The sequence below is a fragment of the Pocillopora damicornis genome, chromosome 3 (assembly GCF_964200805.1).
Source record: "Pocillopora damicornis chromosome 3, jaPocDami1.2, whole genome shotgun sequence".
In the NCBI taxonomy this organism is placed as follows: Eukaryota; Metazoa; Cnidaria; class Anthozoa; order Scleractinia; family Pocilloporidae; genus Pocillopora; species Pocillopora damicornis.
The window spans coordinates 12,824,415-12,845,431 of NC_142672.1; the positions used below are offsets into that span (position 1 = coordinate 12,824,415).

The 21,017-nt window shown below is 36.0% G+C and overlaps 2 protein-coding genes across 2 annotated transcripts; one reads left to right on the forward strand and one right to left on the reverse strand.

The window, feature by feature from the left end:
- Window positions 1-560: 560 nt before the first annotated feature.
- On the forward strand, window positions 561-10,934 carry LOC113674290 (uncharacterized). The gene is made up of 17 exons (XM_089199722.1): window positions 561-720; window positions 1,448-1,705; window positions 2,444-2,623; window positions 2,803-4,026; window positions 4,499-4,699; window positions 5,041-5,179; window positions 5,516-5,647; window positions 5,762-5,821; window positions 6,366-6,492; window positions 6,739-6,787; window positions 7,045-7,140; window positions 7,507-7,534; window positions 7,642-7,757; window positions 8,095-8,181; window positions 8,811-8,918; window positions 9,285-9,412; window positions 9,878-10,934. Exons 1-17 carry the CDS (start codon window positions 703-705, stop codon window positions 10,047-10,049), a joined length of 3,123 nt encoding a protein of 1,040 aa, XP_089055848.1. The 5' UTR covers window positions 561-702; the 3' UTR covers window positions 10,050-10,934.
- Window positions 10,935-11,317: 383 nt separating this feature from the next.
- Window positions 11,318-20,136, reverse strand: LOC113674288 (T-cell activation inhibitor, mitochondrial). Its single transcript, XM_089199724.1, has 7 exons — window positions 19,992-20,136; window positions 17,892-18,018; window positions 16,600-16,729; window positions 15,439-16,007; window positions 14,754-15,001; window positions 14,025-14,156; window positions 11,318-13,485 (listed from the first exon to the last, which is right to left on the reverse strand). Exons 1-7 carry the CDS (start codon window positions 20,015-20,017, stop codon window positions 13,263-13,265), a joined length of 1,455 nt encoding a protein of 484 aa, XP_089055850.1. The 5' UTR covers window positions 20,018-20,136; the 3' UTR covers window positions 11,318-13,262.
- Window positions 20,137-21,017: the final 881 nt, after the last annotated feature.

Sequence of the window (21,017 nt, forward strand, 5' to 3'; positions counted from 1 at the left end):
CTGTGCCAGGTCTTAAACCTCGGTTTTTCTATATTTAATCGCCCTTAGTTGTATGAGATGACACTCCGAGAGAGACATGGTTATTTACTGCCGAACATTCATTTTGGAAAAGATTTCAAACAGCGTAGAGTAACCTTCCCTTTGACTCTTCTCTTTTTTCCTCGCCAAGTGTAAGTTTGGAGAACGGCAGTCTCACCGCATCTGTTTTTCTAGCAAGAAAGAAACCTTAGAGGCAACTAAATTTTGATTCAGCATTTTGTGTGCTAGTAAGCCATAAAATAGACAGACTCCGCGTTTTACCCTCCCCTTCCTGATAAGAAATTAATCTCAACCGATAGCCTGCTTTAATACCCCTCAAAGATTCAAACTTGTGCAAAGTGCATGACGACAGATGGGTGAAATTAGGAAAAATTTTCTTAATCACAATATTTCCGGTTTTTTTTCAGTGCCGGACAGAAAGAAAAACAATAGCTCAAGTAAACTATTTGTTCGCCGCGATCGGTGTCTAAGTAACCATTCTAAGCCGTTGTGGACTGGGTCGCATTTTGAGTCACGTGACAGGAATATTGTTTCGAGCGCTTACTTTCAAATCGACTTCGCAAGTGAACGGTTCGAAGGTGAAATTTGTTAAGGCGATATTTTCACACAAAGGAATATTCAGCGTTCTTCAACACCCTAATGATATAAAGTTCCATACTTAAAATGGACCCATTTACTCAGGTAATTTCTTCAACTCTTTGTTTGCTTGCGTTTTGAGGAACACTCGTAAATCGAGAAACTCAAGCGAAACTTGTCGTTAAAAATACTTCAAGGGTACGCAGCTGGGGTCTTGTTCATGTCCAATGTTTTGTTTCTGTGAATGATAATAATGTACTTGTCGTTGGTTAGTTGAAACTTAAATGGATTGAAATTGGGTGCAAGAGCTTAATTTTTCGCCTAAACAGGCGAACAGATGCTTTGAATCTTACCACGTCGCTGTTGTACTGTAATAAAGCTTAAAATTAGTCGCTAACTTTCAGTTCAACAGAAGAAAAATTATAGATGAAACGTAGCATTTGTTTTTGGTGATAAAAATTCTTTGATTATTGAGTTGTCCTGTATGTTTCTAAAACAGATATTTTTTTAACTTAACGTTCTTCCCTACGTGATCTGCGAGAAATCACTAGTACATTCCATTCGTTCCAGTACAAAAGAAAAATTACCGATGCTTATCGGAAATGTAACTGTCAAATCATTTGAAAAAAGTAACTAAACAACAGCTCTTTACGGAATTTTAATCCTGTTTTACAAAATGTTTTTTTTTAATAAGTAAAAGCTAATAGCGTGCTATTATATTATGTGTAAGTTATTTTCATTCGTCGTGACATTCTTCCCAATTTCCTTCCATCTATCAAACCCTTTTCAAAAAATAAATTCTAACGGTTGATAATTTATTTGTTTTTAACAGAAATTATTGGCAAGGACTCAGGCAAGGAAAAACCAGCTTGTCAAAAAGCGTGAAGAACTTGAAGCATGCAGAGCTAAGAGAAATTCGCCCATTCATGATAGAACTCGGCGTCCCTTGTCAGAAGACAACACTGACAGCTGCTCGGCTGAGGTGGATACTGATGACATCAAAAGACGCAGAATTGGCAGTGAGGACAGTGGCAAAAGTGCTATTTTGCAAAATTCCAAGGACATTGATGTTAATAGCCCATCAGTTCAGGTAAATTGCTCGCAAAATCAACTGAAGAACATCTACACTGTACCAGTGCACAGTGACGACCATCAACTTCAAATATTATAGGATAAGCTGATTTTATCAACTGAGTTGAAAATGTAAATTGGCCATCATAAAGAATTTCTAATGCTGATGTTCAAGTGTTAGCCCTTCATCCAAAACAAATGGAGGAGTTGTTGGTTATCTGTTTTAAATGCAAAAAATGGAGCTATGCTATTGGTAGAAACAGGGTAACAAGAAAAAGCAAAAAGTAATTGGTTGAGAGAAAAGTGCTTAGCAGGACTGCCAAACTTTTTTTTCTAGAGTTTTGTGGCTCTCTGAGCTGTCTAGATGCAGGGAAAGGCTGCAGACTGTCATATGCTGTTTAGATTGATGAAGAAGTTTAAAGTCAAATCTCAAATATTGTAGTCTATTTGCATGCACATTGTCAAGTGTTACATGTAGTTAAAGCCCTCAACCTTTATGTTAAGGAGTGACCAATTTGGAACTTCTTCCTTGTAAACTCAATGCTCATTTTCAGGAAGAAAAAATTTCTAAGAGAAGGACCTTCCTTCACCATTTAAAAAAAATCATCCTTTTAGATGCAACATTGTAATAGATGCATTTATTCTAGATGTAATAGATGCATTTATGCTAGAAACATTAAAGTTGTCTAAGATGTAGTCGTCTCGAGACGACTTTAACGTCTCTAGCATAAAAACGGCCAATCTTTCTTTCAATTAGGCAAGAAAAGAAAGGCTGATGAAGATGCAACAGAAAGATCAAGAAAATGGTGCAACACCAAAGAAACATTGGAAAGCTGTAACCCAAGGAACTGGAGTGAACAATTGCAATGTCAGTAGCCCTAGTGTAGCATCACGATCTGCAGCATTCCAAGCCAATGCTGCAAAGGATCAACAGAAGGTGATTCGTTATTATAATCAATAACATAAATATCCTTGTTTACTTGGCATTTAAAACATATCTGGGTAGTATTTTACATTTTGTGAGACTGAACACATTGAGCACCTACAATATGGGGGGCAAAATTTACCTGTAACTTATTTATGCTAATTTGATGTTTGACTGTCTTTTGTTTTCAGGAGAATATAAAGGACAAGAAATATCTTGAGCCTCAGGCATCACATACCCCTAGTAAACTGGCTGAGGCACGGAGTGTGTTTGAGAATGGTGTGTCAACAAAAAACAGAGTGAATATTGAAAAAGAGAAATTTATACCTCCCCCTAAGCCCCCAAGAGTGGCAGTCACTGAGGACATTTCTGATGAAAGCTCCGAAGAACAGTTGCAAGCAGCTAAGAGAAAAGCTCCATCTCCACCAAAGAATACTAAAGGAAACAAAGGCAGAGATAAAAATAGCAACTCTGTGATCAAACGGAAAGCTCCAGAACCTCCTACAACTTGTCAGGATCAAAGCCAGATTAAGAATGACAATAAGAGTGATATGGCAAAAATCAGCAAAGGTGCAGATGAAAAAAAAAAGGGTGCCAAAACAAGTCAAAGAAGTTCATCCACTGATGAGGAAGGCAATGGAAACTTTCCCCCTGTTCCAGTCAAACGGGAAAGGAAAGGAAGTGTTGATGATTTAAATGGTGTCAACAAAGCTGATGGTGATCTACCTATGCCAAAACCACGAAAAAAAGTGATTAACTTGAATGAAGCAGGCAATGAAGCACAGGAAAGATGTGCTGACAATAAGAAAGTGAAAGAAAATAGAAGGGAAGAAACTTCAAATGACAAAGTGACTATTGTTGCCACTCCAGTTGGCAGTGATGAGAGAGTGAAGCTGAATCATGGAAAGCAACTGACAGAAGAACAACCACATGTCATCCAGGCCTGTGTGGTTGAAGAGAAAAGCCCAAAAGTTGTTGTTGCAAACAGGGAAATCACTGGAAGCATTGTTACTGTCAAAGCAGTTTCCTGTGATAACTCAGAAGAAAAAAGGATTGAGAACAAAAGGGAAAAAACCAGAGTCAATGCAGTGAAAGAATCCAAAACAGAGAAACCTCCAAGTGCCGCCAAAGTAGCTGACCAGGATTCCAAACAGGCAGTAACACCTGTTGTGTGGGAGAAACAGGCCCAAGGCTCTTCAAAGAAGCCAAGAAAATCTACTAAAAAAGAGGAGTTTGCATTTAAAGTTCCTAGAAGACCTACCAAAGAGTCCCACTTTGATCCAAATGAAACAATCAACCTTAACGATGTAAACATTCATGAAATGACATTCACCTTTGACTTTGGTCAGTTCGATGAACTTGAGAAAGAGAGGGAGGGCATTTTTCAAATGAGCTACGAAGAGAAGTGTAAACAGGTACAGTGGCTGAAGTTGTTTTTTCTTTTCATCATTCCTGTATCTAAAACTGTGATCCATTAATCTTTGATATTTATTGAACTTTGTGTTATAATGTCATAGGCAGTTATTTTTATTTTTGTAATTTGGTGATATGCTTTGCACATGTGATAAGCATTCTAAGCTGATCCAGATTTTAATACTGTAGCAACACTCATCACATAATATTTTTTCAATAATTATTCCATATTACATGTACATGTCTCATTTTTATTAGGTTCTGAGAAACTTAGCCCTTAACTCTTTACCACATTTCCAGGTTTTAGCCTGTCATACTAGGCCATGTATATGTTACGTTGAATAAACCTCTTGGCCTTCAAGACATTTATCCCACTGTGGGAACTTACTATTGACACATTTTATAGAGTGCTGAGCTCTGGCTTCACCTGTATGTGTTAGCCTTGTGTTACCTTATTTTGTTCCTTTTTGTAAGCTTGAGAAAGAACAAAAGAGAGAAGAGAGGAAGAGGAAAGAAACTGCTTCAACATATTCCATGGAGTCTGATAGAGAGGAAAGAGGCACCTACCAATCTGGATACAACAGCCAGACTAGTGAACAATATGCTACCAAGACAGTACACAAGCCTAAACAGCCAGTACCACAGAGACCAAAGAGAATACAAGATGAGATTAAAGTATGCTTGAATAAGAGTACATGCATGAAGTCCACTTAATTTACAATTCAGCATTTACCACTGATTTTTTTAAAATTCACATCCTCTCTGTGCCCCTGGCCCTTTCATTCCCACAAGTCATAGAAAAGGAGTTTCTTGTCACTATATCAATATATTCTCAAAGAGAATCTGCCTTCAGGAGTGACTGTGTCTGCTGACTTGAAAAATTTTTTTTGAAGAGGTCAGTAGACATGGGAAGAAATACAGTATGAGAAAAAGGAAGGAAAGACAATAAACTAATATTTATTTTAAATTCATTATAAATAAAGTCCTTAGATTAATGGTTAAATCTGTCTTCATAGGTCCTCCTTGAGGAGGCAGCATACCAACAGAACATTGTCCTTCAGGCAAGTCAAGCTCTGAATTTGTGTGTTGCCAATGACATCACCTTTAAAGGTTCCCAGGAAGAAATTGAAGCAGAAAAAGTGTTATTACTTGCAAGTAGGTGCACTTGTGAACAATCTTATTGCATTTCATTGCTGAAATTCTCTACATACATGTATACAATTGTCTTTGACTAAATATAGATTAACTGATATACTCATCTGTATCTCAATTGTAGGAGCATTGAGTAATCAGAATTTATTTTCTTCCTCTTAACGCAGCATTAAATATTTATTCCCAGACTATCAGAAAGTGTGTAAAAAATACTTTATTTCTTATAAGTTTATTTTGACATATCATTCTTTATTATGATATGCTATTATTATAATTTAATTATCAATAGTATAGTTGCAAAATTACTGACTTTCTAATTCTAACAAATTTTATTGTAAGCTGAGCACAGAACAGCATGTCTAGATGAGGTCAACAAATTGAAAACTGGTGGTACTGAAGGTGCACAGGAATTTAAAGCAACAAATGTTGGTTCTGAGATGCCAGCATGTACAGCAACCTTATCCCTGTCAGGTGACTGTCTAATAGTTATCTGACCTTGGTTTAACTGATGACATGAACATTTTTCTCTTTAGGCACAATTAAAATTCTCTATTGAGACTATTTAAAAAATTATTTATTTCATAGATATCAAAATTACTCTTCATCAAGAATTTATGGACATGCTGAGAGTGGGCATCAGAAATGGTAAGGTAACAATTATATCCCCTTTTGCTGATCTTCAACTGTAGTATGTGTAACCTTCTAAATGCTGATCTCCTGTTGGTAGTAGGAGTAGGGAGAACATTAACCCTTTCACTCTCAAGATCTAATTAGTAATTCTCCTTACTACCTGCCATACAATTCTTATAATGTTAGTTCAGAGAATTTGGCATTGGATCAACTAATAATCCCATGGTTGATATTCTTCTCTATTCTCATCACCTGCCTGCTTGATATTGTATTGATATTGTAAGGAGAAATTCTGTCTTGGTCACTTGTGGAAGTGAAAGGGTTAAGTTGTACATTTGTGTATAGAGTACAATATGAAGAATTAAAGTACCAGTGGGTGAGTTGACCTTAAAGATCTTGCTAAATTTACATATTATACAGTTTGTTCAGGAAGGAATCAATGGAAATTTGTGAATTACAGTGCAATTTACAAGCTTCCCTGGATGTTGACACTAAGAACTGGTCAAATATGAGTTTCTGTAAATAAGGAAGCTGATTTTGTTTGATGTTTGTTTGTCAGATCTTGGTGTGTTTTACTATGTCTGCATCGTCCAACATGGGCCACATGAGTTTTACTGTTCTAGAGTTTTATCAACAAATGATGCCACTGAGGGAAACTTTCTGATGTTCCCTGACAAATTTACTTGGTAAGTGAATTTACATGTTACATGGCGTTATGATCAGTGCAAGGCTGTTTTCTTAACCAGCACCATGAGGAACTGCAGGTTACAGTGGTTTTTTACTAGGCAACTTGTATAGATGTGTGTAACCTTGAGCCCAGGCTCTAAGATTGACCAGACCCCTCTTAACCTTCTAAGTTTCATGCCATTAATGAATTGGGAAGTTTTCGAGAGCGTGCCTGAGATCTTGTGTTATTCTATTTGCTGTCACAGGAAGGACCTTAAACCAGATTTTACTATAGCTGTGAAGCTTTTCTGCATGGTAAGTTTTAACTTTCTAATGCTCTTAACATTGGTCCACAAAATAACAATCCTCCAACTCACAAAATGAGATCTGCAAACTCAACTATCATGCTCAATTCCCACTTTTTTCATATACCAAGGAAGATAGAGAATACATGTATTTTTCGAGTACATTGTAAATGCAAAATTTTATATTTACATCTAGATTTTTGATCATAAGATTCAAAAGTTTAGTATCATTTAAAATAATTTTAATTAAGTTTTTTTTTTCTTCAGAATGTGAAAAAGACACTAATGCCTGCACCTGTATCCACTCCTACCAAACACAAGATCTTCCAGTCACCTAAAGTGGTGAAAGGGAAGCTTGCTGGTGTAAGAATAAGAATGATCTTTGTGTATACCATATGGTTAATATTCAAAGTTGTTTTGCATGCAGAAAATAATAATGAGAGATCTCTTAGGTACAGGTGTCAAACATTTAATTGGTAATTCAGGCCTTTCAGTCAGTTTTGAAGCAGCCTCTTACATCCAAGATATGTGGGCAAGTGTAACTTAACAACAACAATGAACATCTTCACCTGTAACAATGAGTGAGCTCTGCCAAAACAAGAAACACAGGTTACAGCCCTGAGTAATAATTTGTTTTGCAAATAGTTCTGGGGTGTAACATTCAGCCTTTGTCATTCACATGCCTCTTACTCACTGAGATTCCTTTGTTTGTCTGCTTTTTCCATTCAGCGACGTGCATCTGACACTGCTTCACCAGGTAAGTACTTTTCAATAGGAGCCCTCAAATCTTGAATTTTAGTCGTACCAGATGGAATCATTAAAAGCTCAGTAATAACTGATAGAAATCCTGAAATATATTTTCAGCGACTCAAGTTTCAGCGTCACCACAAACAGTGTTCAGAACTAGTAGCTTTGTGCCTGTTGGAGTGACACATGTCAACCTGCCAATCATCAAATCAAAACGGTTTTCTCTTGATAAGGTGTGTTAATATATTTCTTTGTCAAGATAATAGAAGTTAGGGAAGAAAGAATGTTGACAATGATGGCAGCAACAAGAGCCTTTGTAGCAGTCAGCTCTGGAACCATTTAAGAACCCCTTTGCTTTAGGGGACTCACTATTTACTCATAAGAAGCAGAAAGAACTGCAGCAATGCAATAATGTTTTATCATTAATATTTATGGTTTTTGATGGATTTTGTTAGCTCTCAAAATGAAAAATGCATCTGATCAAACCCATCTTTTGATTATGTATATGGAGCTTTTAAAAATGCCACACTAGTTTAAATTCTTGAGAACTTGCCTTTATTTTATCATCAGGTGCCTGACACTTGTCCTTTGACAAACTTCTTGGAAATGAAAGTTGACTGCTCTCCTCAATACAGCAGCAGTGTTAATGGATTTCTGGTAGGGGCCTATGTGTACTTATAGTGGAGACTGTTAAAAATCAATTTTTTTAATAGGTAATATATATACAAGATACCAAGATTGCGGGCAATGGGGATGAACAATATCCTTCACTTTATGGGAAAAGCACATGTCAGCCATAGAAAAGATGCCAGGAAGAAAGGCGTTTCTCTTGGTGAAAATTTTTTATAGAGAGCATGGACATTGTACATTTTATCATATCATTTTGTATCATGGATACAGGAGATGTAGTAATCTAATGTCAGTGCACTGGACTCAGGGTTAAGAGGTCCGGGTTCAAAACCTGGCTGCATCAATGTAATGTGTTCTTGGACAAGACACTTCACTCTCACTGTGCTTCTCTTCACCCAAGAGTATAAATGGGTTCTAGCGAATTTTCCAGGAAGCCCCTTAAAATGCTGGTGGGTAACCTTGCAGTGGACAATCATCCTATCCATGGGGGAGTGGTAATACTCTTAGCTACTTCGTGCTACATGGAAACTGGGATAAGCTCTGGCTGGGTGGGCCACTAGGCTCCAGTACAGGCTTTATCTTTTAGGGTCATGGAGAGTCTTGAACATCTATCATTACAGGTTCTCACCATCAAATTGTCTCCCTTTTTTCATCAGACCATCTTAGAGGACATTGGGGGCTATGGAGCCTGGCAGAGAAGATGGTGTGTGCTACAAGGAGCTGTGATGTCCTATTGGAGATATCCAGGAGATGAGGAAACCAAGGTATTTTTTAAAGTGAATCCCCAATTATTTTGAAATTTTGAAATTAAAAATTACATCATTTTTTAGTCCTGAGAGGTCACAGAATGTTAGTTTGGGTCTTCAGAAGTCATGGGAAAGGAATGAAAATTATTTCCTAGGCAACAGAAATCTGAGCAAGAAATACTGTGTTTGGGACTGACCTTTGAATCATGTCATGCAGAACCTCTGCAAAAGTCCCGGAAGTGTTTGATTTAAATTTATAAGTAACACAACAAGCCAAGAAAATTGAGATACCCTGACCTACTAATTTTCCTGATTTTTCTTACAAGGCTTGGACTCTTTGGCTCAATTTACATTATCTAACAGTTGTGTTTCTTTCTGTTAAAGTCCCCAATGGGCTGCATCAATTTGGCAGATTGTATCAGTGAAGAAGTCACAAGAGTGGCAAGAGACCTGTGTGCTCGTCCAAACACCATGGAACTGAAGCTCAGGAGGTCTTGTGGTACTGAAGTCAAGTAAGTTATAGTATAGTCATGATATAATCATCGTCGGTAAAGTTAATAATAGGTTCAACTTTATTTCACTTGTATGCTATACAGTGCCAACATAAGCAAGCTAATGAAAAGTTGTCAAACTAAAAATTATGGAATTCAAATTTATATGTAATCAGGGATTTTAGATAAAAGGGTGGTAGCTAGCAACAATTGATTGCTCCTGCTTGATTTGGAAATTATTTTAGTTGCTTTTACTTTACTCTCTTCATGCATTACTCTTCATTCCTCCTTTATTTTTTAAAGGCTCTTGTTTTAAATGGGTAGGTGCCTTCTACCTCAAATCCTCTTGAAAGACCTGTATATTACTATCATAAGACTCTTGTATATCTTCAACGTTTGTGAAGCTGTAATGATGACAGTGTTTTAGCGTCAAAATTGAAAGGGAACTAGTTCAGCAATTTCTGTTTGTTAACTACCAAATATAAGGTACCTGTTGGCTGCTGATACCAAAATGGACCGTGCAACATGGATTGACAGTCTAAATGAAGCACTCAGAGATGGCCGTGCATGGACAGGAAAGGATAAGGAAGCCCTGTACCCTGACTTGAGCCACCTACACAATCAAGATGTTTATATGTGTTCAAAGGCTACTGTCTGAGCATTTTGGCTTTGGATATATCAAATGTGCTTCTATTGACCTTGCAATGCCTGTAGCACCTTTGACATAGAATGAACAAGTTTATTATAATTGTAAGTTTCTACATGTGAATTGTAGAGCTTGATCAACTATCAATTCAAATGAGTAGTTGATGCTTGAATGCAATTGTCTTTTTGTAGACATTACATTAAATAACTGGAAGATTTAAGCCAAATTCTGAATTTTAGAAATAACTGTCACTTAATATAACTTTATTTTAACAGATGATATGTCATGTCTTTTTGCACACCAGAGCTGTTGTAAAACACAAGTCAGATTTCCAGTCTAGAGGAGGTTTCAGTCTTGTCATAGCAATTGCATCACAATGCTGTATTCCTAAAAAACAAGAAGGGAAATGTAAAGCTCATGATGGTCCTTATATCATGGCATTATTTACCTCTCCCCTTAGTTTGGATAGTAAATGAAAGATCTTAACTTTGTCTCCTTTGCAACCATTCTTTGAGCCAGGCACTGCATGGCATTCCAAAGAACAGTTGCAAAGGAGACTGGATTATACCTTGGATATTCAGGGATGTTTTGAGATCAATGTATTTGATTTCTGGAAATTAGTAAGCGATGACTCTTTCCATCAACTTCCCTATTACTGCGGTACAACTTTTGTTAGGCAAAACAGTGAATCAATATTTTCAGTCAATGGGCTATAAATTGTCTACAGTGAAATTGAGAATTAATAGATGAGAGGGACAGTTTTGAGCTGGATTTACTACTTGCTGAATGATCATATTTTAAAGTCAATAATTAAGAAGAGGTGGAATATAATTAATATAGTACACTTGCAAATTTTAATTAACGTTTTTGTATTCTTAATAAATATTTTTCTGCAAAGTTCAGTTCTCTGCCTTTTGCTATATAATACTAAGGCTCTAAAGTGAACTTTAAATTAACAAGTGTTGATCCCTTAGACTCTAACATCGGTATTCATATTCTCTGTAATGTTCTCTCTGCATTTACTAAGATGCTGACAGGGAGAATTTCTCCAACAATCAAGAGTTTTTTTTTTGGTTGGTGATCATTTCCTTTATTCTCCTGACATTAATGTGTGATTCAGTGGTGATATTGGAAGGAGAAATTAGATGCTGGTCACTCTCAGGGGTTAAAGGGTTTAGAAATTCAAACTTTCCCCAGGAACATACCTCTAGATTCCCTCCCTGCCAATATATCACAATATAAATAAATGTAAATAGATCACAAAGAAAAAGACAAATGACTTCTAACAAAAAAAAGAATTAGGAACTCTTTATTGAACCTTCATTTTATACATTTAAAGTACTTATGAAAAAGGTAAACCATGAATAAAACAACATGTTATATCCCCAAGGGAAAGATTTAAGGGTTTAATGAGCAATCAGAAAGTGTCTTTTTTGAGGTGAGCAACTTTGTGAGGAGATTTCCTGTTGAGAGAAATTTTAGTTGTCTTCACAATTGTGTTCAAATGCTTGGCCCAATTTTTGTTGTTGTCGTTAAAAGGCAAAATCAGCAACTGTGACTCTCTAAACATTAACCAAGCTCTAAAACCTAGACCTTGTAAACCTTTTCTTTTGAACCATTTGCCCATGAGAGTGAACTATTTGCCATAAACACCTCTATATTTAAATATGTAAAACTTAGATTCTGCTCAAAAGACTTGACACCTCTAGTTCAAATTCCCCACCCTCTCAAGACAAGGTTCAAATATTCCACCCCCTGGGCACAGATGATGGTCAAATGCCTGTGGGTTGCCCATGGCACGAGGGGAATGTTAAAGCTTACAGAATTGATTGGCACATAACCATTAAATAAGTATTAGTAATCCTATTTTAACTATTAGAATAAATAATAATTTATAGTAATATATTGTTATTGATAAAATAAGATTTCTCCATGTTTGAACAACAACTGTTTACTCCAGGAAACTGAAATGAAAATAAACTTTGTACCTCCATCAAATGAAAGCTATGACTACAGGTGATATTATAGAACCCAAGAAATAATTAAAACTCAGCAGGAAAGGGCCCTAAACTCAATTTAAACCAAAATAGATGCAGCTGCTCTCTGTGGGCTCCCAGGGGGTCCTAAGATGATTTGGTTCACACACAAAGGAAAAAAACCAAAAAGAAATTTTAAACTAAGCAAATGCTGGTTTAAATTGTTCATCCTCCAATACTGTCACAGTATGACAATTATAAAAATAGGACATGACATGTGTAAATTAACTGAGATCAGTTTTAAAAATATATGTTCCAGAATTGTTAGGGTCTTGAGGAGGTAATTTGAATGTTAATCAATTCTTACTTAGCATTTTCCAATGTTTACTGCATCCAAACCTTAAAAAAAGTGCATATGAACCACTTATCAAAACTACTCTTTCACATCTAATAATAATTATCAAAAAGTTATATAACTTAAAATGTCTAACATTAACTTACAGAGCATACTTCTAGAATACTTATCAGTTCAGTATTCACTGGATTCATAATAAATAATATCTACCACAAATATTTACCACACGTAAGACTCAATCGTGAATCCTTAAGTTAAAACTCCATCCTTTTGTATGATTGAAAATTCCCTTAACTTACAAGGAGGATATTATCATTTAAATTTAATACATTTTCCCATCAATATTTACAGAATTTATTTTAATAAGTCACATTTCTCCATCCATTGATTCATTACTTACTATCAAACCCACATCACTCACTTACACTGTCTAAGGTGTTTTATATGTGTATATAGGCCCTTAAAAATGATATGACTTATCAGTCATTATTTAATACATTAGTTTATTTATTTTTATACAAATGAAAATAGAGTCAGAAATTGTCCTGCATTTACCCTTTCACTCCCAAGATCCATCTATCAGCCATAAATTTATCATTATTTCAGCCCTTATAATTTTATCTGCTAGTTTAAATTAAAACTTCAACCACCATGAGTTACCAAGAATGAATTTCTCCCAGCCATATCACTACAATATCAAGAAGACAAGAGGTGAGAATAAAGAGAACTGTCAATTAGGGGTTACTTAATTGACTGAATTACAAATTCTCTAGTTACTGCCTGTCTCGAAAATAACATATTTATAATAATTGTATGTAGCAATTTCCATTTTGGACACACCTAAGAGAAAAGGGCAAAATGAAAACAAATATGTCTTCCATCCAAGTAAGAGATTCACTTCCAGTTCCATGGAATACTGATTTGACCATCTTCATTAACATGGTAATATTTAGAAACAATGAGGGTTGTATTTTTAAGATCAGGGTAATCTTCCTCAAGAAGTCTCTCACAGCAGTCACTCATCTGCATTGGTGAAACAGAGCTGTCTTTAGACAAAGAGGAGAACTGAAATTTCTCTTTACATGACTGGACTGCTTGCTCCTCTGTTAATATATTCCTGGAAACAAAAACGATACATAATAAACATCAGCAAATTTACAACTTTAGCATGTAGTTTAAGATGAAAAATTCAAAGCCATGTTTTGAGGCCTGTAAGGTGGCACACATTGCAAGACTTTATCCTTTTCTTTTCAGCATAAAGCAAATAGGATTACAACTGCCCCCTGCCCCCTGCACACTAATAATTTAATGTCACTCTTTCTCACGCAGATTAAAAGCACTTATCACATGTACAAATGTGAGTAACAGTAGAACTGTGCTAACTCGAACATCCTGGTAACTTTTTTCCCAGTCATTTACTATCAGCTACCTTGAATGCAACAAACTGGAACCTTTTTTGTTTCCCTTGGAAATTTGAGTTAGTTAGGGTCTACTGTATGTACATTTTTGATTAAGCAGAGGTATAAGGCTCATAGATTGATGGCAAAGACAAAGTAAACTTTATACCAAAGAATAACACTTTTTTTTTAATTTGAGAGTCATTTGACTCGTAATAAATACTGCAGTCAGGTTTTAATGATAAATAAGTTTCCATACTTTTTGTTCTCTTCATGGAGGTCCATAGCCTTCTGTTTGTGCTTTCCCAAAAAATCCACAATTAACTCTGTTGGAATTAAAGTTGGTATTTGGAACTCACCACTAAGTGACAAGCTGAGTGCATCTGAAGGGCTAAAAAAAATGTAACAATTTTTAATTACTTAGTTTAATTGCTAAAAAAATTATCCATTTTAAAATTATTTTCTAGCTTGTTTGTATTATATTCATCCTTTTTCCTTCTACAGATTTAAAATCATTGCCTTTCCTATCAATGCTTCAGACTAATCCAACTAACACCTTTGTTTCCTCATTTCAGGAAGTTCAAAACGAGTTTTGAACTTGACTCAATTGTCTCCATTCTCAACTCAGAGGATCAATGGTTGAGTTTTGAGGGAGTTGGCTTACTTTTAAGCACTAAGCACTGTAGTTTTGTCAGGCTCAAGATAAGACTCAAATAATGTGACATAACCTTTTTTCCATGGGATGCCTGTGACAGGCTCATGGTAAGGTTTGCCTGGCATTCCCTTTTCATTGTCAACCCAAATCAACAAATTCTTGAAATGCTTGAATTGTTTGACATGTTCCATATCTGTTGGAAATGGATGAGTTGCCAGTAATCTGATCCTTGTTCAAATTTATAATCTCTTTCACCACTGACAATTTGTGCACAAAAACTTTTCAATTTTTCTCGTGAAAATCATTTACCTGATGACACAAAAACTAACAAACCTCAGGATTCTTGCAGTACACTCTTTAAATTCCCCTGGCTGAATGGTTGTTGAAGCATCAGCTCCGAGTAATCCTTTTTTCAGCAAGGAAACCACTCTGTACAGGTAGTTTAGATATTCCACAACTGAGACAGAAGGTGAATCTTCATCATACTTGATGTTCATGTCTCCAAGTAACGAGGATAGTTTTCTCTCCCACATAGGTACCTGATCAACAAGAACATCATAGTCTTCCAAGGATGTTAAGTTCTGAAAAGGAAGTGATAGTTTCAACATGAGAGCATCAGATTGAATTTGTCCATGTGAGTTTCATGCTCAAGACTCAAAAGCTGTGGGTTCTGTGAGCAGCCAAAAGGAGGTGAATTTTTTAATTTTGACTTCCTATTTAAATAATTAACAGGATTGCCTGCTTTGATCCCTCCAAAAAAAAAAGTGTTTTCACTCAATTTTGTTTTTTCACTCAAATTAAATTGCTACCCAATAGTTTTGCATTTAAAAACCATGTCCAGACCAAAGAACACCTCTTTAGACAAGCATTCAAAACCACTACAGGTTTCATCAATCTTTTTGACAGGCACGCAATCTAGCATGACTTCAAATATGTCTTCAACCTAAAAGAGTAGAATAAGCTTGGGTGGTTGCTACCACAAGGCCATAAAAGTTGTGCTGCTACTTCTTTAACTTACCGAGAGCCAAAATTCTGGGACATCTTGAGTATTCAACATGACACGCCCAAGAGGATCAACTCCTGTCCAGTCTGTAAAAATTATTGTATGTCCCTTGAGATTCTGAAGTTCAGACTTCTTGGACAAGCAAAGGTTCCAAAAGTTTTTAAGGGAGCCATGATAGGATGCATGACTCCAGCCACTGATTGACTCCAGCTTGTTCAACCTGAGTTCTTTACATATCTTATCAGAAAGCAGTTTACTCTCCTCTATGACAGATTTACTACTTTCTTGTTTTCCCCTGGCATCTTGGATGTTCTTGTCAAGGAAGTCTCTCAAAGAGAGTCGTGAGTTTCTCTGCAATTGAGCAAGGTCCACAGGGCTCTGCCTGTCACTGAACTGTTTATAAACGTTAAGCCAGTGATGTGGTGCATCATAGGGAAGTGCAACTGACACCTTAGGTTTTTCACTGTTCTGGTGCAGAGTAACCAGATCTTCCAACATACCACAGGTCTTTAAAATGTGACTGATGGTGAACTGGACATCACGAGAGAAAAGTGAAACTCTTACCGTCTTGAAGAGATCCAGCCCTAACAATCACATATCAAACAATTAATAATTTATCGATAATTATCAATTCCAACATCTTAGAATAGGATGTTGGGCTTGTATAACAACTCTAGGCAACACCCTCACATTGGCAATCTTCTTTAAACAACATTTGACTGTGCTGCCCTTGGGCTATAAGGACTCTACTGCCCTTGCATGGGATAACATTATAACATTTTCCTGATTTGAGAGGTAATACACAAATAAAAGAAGGAACACAAAATGAAACAATAGAGGACTTCAGGGGCATAGCCAGGATTTTTCAAAGGGCGGTCACACTGTGTAAAACAGAGGTTATTTTTAAAACAGATTGTCATGTTGACCTCCATGCTGTGTTTTAATTTATATGACTAAAAAATGCTTACAAAGAGAAGGGGGAGGGGTCATGGGCACCCCTGAGGAATCCCCTACACCATTGGACTAACTATAGGATAGTATGAATTAACTGCACAATGACCAAAATATTACGTCAAAAATTATAACATTTCACAATGGAGGAGAAACTCTATAACAGAAACATATAATGCTGTTTTACATCATCATCACAGACCTCTAAGTTTTAATATGCCTTACCCTCTTCAAGTGGTGGTGTTGCTGTATCATTTTTTAAATAGAACATCAAGTGAGTGGGATTCACAGGATTTTTCTTCTGCAGATCTTCCAGGTATGAGTTCAACCTCTTCAAGGAATCTTCATTTATTGACTGCAAATAAACCAAAAAAGTTTAATTTGTATGAAAATCTTTCTGCCATTAAACAACTGGCCTGAGGATATCCCTTCCTTCAACTAACAAATAACTGTACCTGCAGCAACTTTTCCTTAAAATATTAATACACCACACAACTGATAAGTGTTGAAAATTGACAAACTTAACAAAGTCTACACTTGTGCAACACCAAAATCTGTTGGTTAATTTACATAAACATGGAAGGCAGCTGTGAAGGGAATAACTTAGCCCAGTGAGAAGTTAAGGCATTAAAAGTTCCCCACCTTAAATACAGAAGTGATTAAAATGTAACTTCTTCCTATATAACATCCAAACATTATCTAGCAAACAGGTAATGAGAATACTTAATAATCGATCAGGTAGAAGTTGTTGTCTTCATCTAACACCTAATACTTGTAACCAATTTACCCCTTTTGGACAAGCCTGTGTTCAAAGAGATAAATTGTGCGACACACACCCTTTGGTATCTGGCTCTAAGAGTTTTGTGTTTCATTTCACATCAGTTTTCACTTTGAGCATACGCCAGAGATTTTGTATTGTACTGTTTCATTTTTCTTCCCACCCACCCTCCCACCCTGGGTGATTTTGTGTGATGTCTAGGGTGGCAGAGAGGTTTATTATATATCATTAGCTTTTTTTTCTTTTTGTTTGTATTCCTAATAAACTTCTCTCTGTGCCAAAAAACAAACTGTGTTTTAATATTTGTGTCAGGGGGCATAGTTGGAGAATTTACATGGAAATGTCTAGCAGCTGGAGGGGAAAATTAATAATCAGATCTTGATAGAAAAAGGGTTAAAGCCTAATCTTAGAAGAGACATGGTTGTGTGTGATAATAGCTTTTCCTGTGCTTACAATATTATCATGCTGTGATAAAACCTACTGTATCTGTAACATCCTAAACTTGAGCCAACTGATCACTAGGTCATCACATGAAATCATGTATCTGACCAAGGGTGTGATAACAAAATAATCTCACCTTGTGATACTTGCCATGACAACACAACTTGCGTTCACCCTTACTAAACATAGGATCCCCTTTGAGCTTAAAACCTTTAGTTATCAACCATTTCAAATATTCTAAAAAATTTTGTTACAAGTTAACTTTAGGAGTTAAGTGTTGCTGAATAATTTCTCTTACCCTCTGTATTGGATACTGGCCAAAAAGATCAGGATGAACTGCAAAGTAAAACGGTTTTAGGGCTGCTTTGGTCTGTGCACTTGACAGATGCCTGGACAAAATGCACCGGGCAGAAATTCTTTCCAAACTAAAATAAAAACAAGATAAATTGTTTAAGCGTTAAGTTTTTGCACCAAATTAATAAGTTCATTTTTGGTCTGTTTAATGTTCACCGAAGCTCATTGTCTCCCATATTTTTTTACTTTCATTTGGAGATGAAAAACAAGTTAATTTCAGAAGCAAGGTTCTCTTTCTGCCAAAGAGCTTATAAATCTGTTTTGTTTGAAGATTTTGAAAGAGCTTTCATTTGCAAGAATATTGGGTTGTGGGAGAATTTTGATAAAAAAAAAAAAGGGGGGCTAGGCGGTAAAATATTAGCTAGAGAATTTCCCAATCTTTGGCAGCTAATGGTGGTACCTTGTTTTGAATGTCTGATAAAAAATATGGACTTTGGATGATGTGCATTACATGTAAATTGATCCACAGTTGACAAAGTATTGTACTTCATCCTTACAATTCCTTAGTCTATCCCTTGACCCAGTTATTTTTAAATTATTACATAATCATGTTTGCAGCCTAAAACCTATGTCAAATGAATCCAAACTATTGTTAAAAAATAAAAAAGAATGCTATTCACTGGCTGTATTTACTGCTGAGATTAACCATTGCCCATCCTTTGAAAAAAGTTATGGCTAGCAAAATTAAGCTATTAGCAAGGAAATCACATTTTAACAATGATTGAAAGCAACAGAGTCCTGGTGCCTCTTTAATTAATTTTTCTACAAACATCTACTGGAGCCAGAATTTCTCTCACCAGGCTACATGGGTAAAGTGCAGATTTCACAATAGTGTGAACATCTGGTCTGACAAAGTTTACTCAATTTTCAAATTTATTTCAAAATTACAAACAAAGTCAGTTTGATTCTTCAGAGTTTAATGAAGGATTGTTTATTGCAGACACCAAGGAAGGTGTTGGTTGAAATTCACAACTAATTACAATATTTTACCACAATAGTTCCCCAGAAAATTTTAAACTTCACCTTTGCTATTCAATTTATGAACAAAGCAAAATAAAAACAATTTGAAATCTTTATCAAAGACTGTACAACAGACATCGATTTGAATAGTATTTCTTAACATTCATCAACTTGTAAAGTTGTCCAGGGTTTCACTAACTTTTCAAGTGGACAGAAGTTTCTACAAGTTAAAATGTGATTTACAACTTTGAAATTTCCAGAATGGTTAAAAATAATCACAGTGGCAAAATAAAAAGATATTGATCTTATTTCCTTAAACTATGACGTACGAAACACAATTTTCAGCCCCACGCATGAATTTTTCACAGGTTTTAATAAACTCGAAACTGAAAATAAAATACTTCCGTCAATCACCTTTTAAATTTCAAAATGTTTTGACTTCGATCACATCCCAGTGACATCAAACATCATCCTTAACAACATATACTCCTCATTATAGGCATATCAGGATTGCGAAGAAACAATTCCTCGCAATTTTAACCATATTCGAGGACCCTTTTTCCATAGGCAGAAAAAACAAGTTAATTTTCGAGTGAATTTTTTCGTCTGAAAAATTCGTCATAAAATTAAATCCCTGATTGCCTGTTAGATCATACCGAGCTAAATTTTTGCTGATTTGCAAGCGGTTTTTAAATAAAAGCGCTATGCGTTGAATTTAGAAAGAAAGGAGATCTTGACGGAGTAAACGCATTTCATTTACAGTGTACTACAAAAGTTGCATTAACATGTAAGTTTAAAAGCTTATTAGTTTTCGGGTGTAGGGTAAAATTCTATTACGACGAGCTGGCCGACAGACCAGCAAAACAAAACCACTTGATAATAGCTTTAAGCTTGTTTTACAGAGTTATAACTACGGAAAATATTCAGCAGCTTTAAAGAAAAAGCTGTTGGTTTCAAACTGATACGTAACCGTGCTTACTAAGCACTCAATCGATTGTGTAACTTATGAAAATAAAGTTTGCTAGCCGAAGAAACATTTTTATCACAATTTTGAAACCCTTACATAAAAACATTCTATACAAACCTCAGTCGATTCACTCCACAAAGCATTTTGTAGTGCAAGTTACAATTATTTAGCTATGTGAGCGAGTAGTACCAGACCCTATGACAGACCTTCACAACTACACTCGATCAGTGGCTTTACGAGCTTACGTACCGTTTATTGTTGTGAGTAGCACGACCCAATCACGTGTAAAAAAACCGGTTTGAATGAAAGCATCGTGCAGTCCGTCACGCCTGTCTCAGTTTGTGAAATAACATGAAATAAAGCAATCATAACTTCTGGCATTAAAAGCACTCTTTGAGTCTTTGATTCTTCCTTACATAGAATAACTTTCACTACAATATAAGGCAAGCTGCGCTATTTTGCTGGAAGCGTCAGCAGAACCTCTCGTGGTGTTTACTTTTGGCCTTCGGTTTGTCACGCAAGCTCATGGTCATGCAATATTGAAGTCGGTACAAAATATATCTCTCCTAAACGAGGCAGGTTTTAAGGATCAATCGGTAGTTACCCTTCTTTCTAAACGGGAAGTATTTCTTGATTTATCTCAGAGACAGTTCCTTTTCAAGATTGCATATCAAATCTGGTTGCCTGGAGCTTCCCTTCTGCTTCCCCAACGAAACCCAAAATTACCATAAGCTGATGAGAGAGGCTTTCAAGTTCTTCGACGACAGAAATATTGTATTTCCAGTAATAAATTTAGTAAATACGCTCTATTACCCGTGATGTCTTCTGAACAACCAGGAATATTTACTTCATCAGTGTTTAGCCGATTAAAACTAGCGATCAGGTTTGTGTTGTCTTGTTTATGTATTTTTTGGATGGCAAGAGGTGACATGATCGTAAGCCGACTACTGAAAAAATACTTGAAACTCTAAATGGCGGAAAATAACAATGTATTCATGATAGCTAGGGGTGAACTGAAAACTGACGGCAAAATCCTGAAGAGAACTCGGGAAATTATGGAGAATGTTTGTTCTAATGTCAAATTTCTCAAGGATAATGGACAAGCAAGCGATCCCCATGAACAGGAAAGCGAAGTTTGAGAAA